Source organism: Sitophilus oryzae, unplaced genomic scaffold, assembly GCF_002938485.1.
Source record: "Sitophilus oryzae breed Bouriz unplaced genomic scaffold, Soryzae_2.0 scaffold_1175_pilon_pilon, whole genome shotgun sequence".
Classification (NCBI taxonomy): Eukaryota; Metazoa; Arthropoda; class Insecta; order Coleoptera; family Curculionidae; genus Sitophilus; species Sitophilus oryzae.
In genome coordinates, this window is record NW_022145810.1 from 466,692 (window position 1) to 469,546 (window position 2,855).

Here is a 2,855-nt window from a genome sequence, read left to right on the forward strand (position 1 = left end):
ATATATAAAGGAATTTATTAGCGGCTCCCAAATAAAAACAAAGAGACAGATAGGCAGTATACTTTTAATAATTCTTTAGTTTCTTTTATTATCAATCATGACCTACTAATAAATATGGTCTTTAATAAAACTTTTTAAATATTGCAGTAAATAGTGAAAATAAATATAGAGAGTGATATATATTTTGAGAAGCTTATGGCAAGACAGATCCATATGATTTATAAATATACCAGGGTGTTCCATTTAGAAAAACATAACTTTAGTTCATATTTTCAAAAATATTTTTTTGGTAGAAAAACAGACTACGCCACTGTATTCTACGTAAAAAGTTCTACAATAAACAGTTTTCATCTTCTCGATAGCTTTAACAATAACAGAGATACAGGAGGTGTCCCAAATTGCAAAATTTTCAAAAAGACCCTGTAGCTCGGAAACGAAGGGGGCTATGAAAATTTTATTTATGGCATCTTCCGTTTGACAAAAAAGTGAGACAGGTTTGTGCAAACCGCACCCTTCTATCTTCACTTATAACGGAGATACCGTATGATTTCAACCAAAATGGGACACCCTGTACACTAGATAATTCTGCACCAATAGGTAGATATTTAGTTTTCAGTGTGTTCATTTCCAAACCCTATTGTTGTTATTCACCTTGTAATTTTCTTGTCTCTAAATCATCTGAGTGAAAATGTTAAGCCGTGGTTATGTAAGTATTCCTTTTTCATATTGGAAACACTATCGTGTAAAAAATTAGAATTAGAAACATTAATATTGAAAAATAGTAATTTTTTACATTGAAAAATTTGTCGATTTCACAATTAAAGTCAAAGCTTGTAAATTTTCAAGAAGATATGAGAAATCGATAAAAAATTGACATCGACAGAATTTGATAAAATTATTCGACAGATAATTTGTTTTAGATGGATACATACCAATAACTAATCCTGAAATCTTGTAATAGAGTGTTAAAAACTATTTTAATCATTGGTGAATCTTTCTTGATAAAAGACCAAAAAATGTTAAAAAACAAAACTACGTCTTTTATATTTAGTTCTAAATAGCTTTTCTGATAACCAAAGACACGGTAATTAGTAAGAAAAATTTCAAAATAAGAAACGCGATATTGGACCACACCTAACCGGCCATATCCGATTCCCATCTCCTCTCGTGTACTTAGATACTTTTTTCATGAAATGACTAACTAGTACCTGTCACTTTTCCACACTTATTTATCGCTTTTCGATATTAAACGACAAGCTAGCCACCATTAAGCAATAAAATTTAATATCAGGTTTTTATGCCCAGTATGGTGTTACTAAAATGATACATTAGCTGGACGCGTCATTAAGCAATGACGGCTAAATTGCCGCTACTTTTAATCTGCGCGCCATAATGAATGATGCGCACTTATTAAGTGTCGATGAGTTAAAGGCCATTTTTCCAAAACGGTAAGTAAATGCTAATGATACGGCTATCGGTGAGCTTTAAGTGGGTTCGCATTGGCTTGAGAGGTATACGTTATACGTATACAGCATGTCAGAATAAATTTGAAGTTAACTTGACGTTAAACGAACGAAATGATAAAAAGTTAATTTTTTCCAAAAAGAATATTCCTGTCATTTTATAAGCAAGTGGGATTTACGATATGAATCTTTATTACTAAAGAATAGCTCTCTAAAGTAATAAATTTAACACTGTTAAATTTATCACTTTAGGCGGTGTTTTTCTTCTGTAAATAATATCATACTACACTTTACTATTGTCATTCTCTAGATAGTACATTTGTATTTTATTTGTTCTTTGTTCAGTATACAGAGTGTAGACCGTATCTTGTACATTTAAAGGGCATTTGAAGTGTGTAACTATATGGTTAATAATTGTTTTAATGCACTCCATTGAATTATCAAAACTTTCTTTACATCTCATGATTTCGCTAATACTGTAATCGTAACCTTTAATAATATTTTGAAAACCATTTACAGCTTCGAACTAAATGCACCTTTCATACGTAAAAAAACAGCTTTTTATCTCATATTATGTGTTCAAATTGCTGTATCAATTAAGATAAAAAGTCTTGTGAGAAACTACTCTCTACCTCAATAGAAGGTATGGTAAATGCCCAGTTACCGTCACTGTCCTAATTCTCGTCATATTCCCATATTTTTAAAAAATTAAGAAACAGCGAAAAATTTCCATAATAAATAATTTTAAATAGCTGTTTTATATATCTGGAAACGTTGCAATACATCTTTTTTTAAATGGCGCACTCCATTTACGTGTAATAACGACTATTTTAGTTGGACGAAGTTAGACGTTCACGAGAATCCCGAGAATTAACTAAACGAGAATCCACGCATCGGTATCCTTTTCGGTATCTTTGTGACCTGAATACCCTGGTACCCAGGCCAAAGTAACATTGCTACGCTCACCAAAAGTATTTAGAGCAATCACACAATCCCACATTAGTTTAGAATTGACCTCCGAGTACATCTGTGAAGATGGCCACCGAACGATGTGTTCTTTGCTGCCTTATTATTTCTTGTACACAATAGTTGATTGCCGTTAATTCCGTTTCAAAACAAGTGATAATTAAATACTGCTTATTTAATGTAGTACTTGTAAATGCATTGAATAAAAATATTGACTTAGTGCCTTTTTGCAGTCAACCGTCAATGTATGGCTAATTTATGTCTTATTTGCCAACCGTTTCAAAGAGTTACAAGTTCATCTTTCAAGATCTTAAAAATAAAAGCATTTAAATTTTAAAGACGGCATACGGTAATTTAAGGATGGTTTAATTATTCGTGTCAATATAATAAAATTTGAAAACACAAAACAATAACCATACCTTGCAA

At 31.4% G+C, this 2,855-nt stretch overlaps 1 protein-coding gene across 1 annotated transcript in view; it reads left to right on the plus strand.

Annotated features, from left to right (window-relative positions):
- Positions 1-1,392: 1,392 nt before the first annotated feature.
- Positions 1,393-2,855, plus strand: part of LOC115889184 (protein madd-4-like) — a gene marked incomplete at its 3' end in the record, with an annotated part of 15,300 nt that continues 13,837 nt past the window's right edge. The window contains exon 1 of the mRNA XM_030909141.1: positions 1,393-1,448. Within this exon, the coding sequence (XP_030765001.1) occupies positions 1,393-1,448 (56 nt within the window). The remainder of the gene's footprint in view (positions 1,449-2,855) is intronic.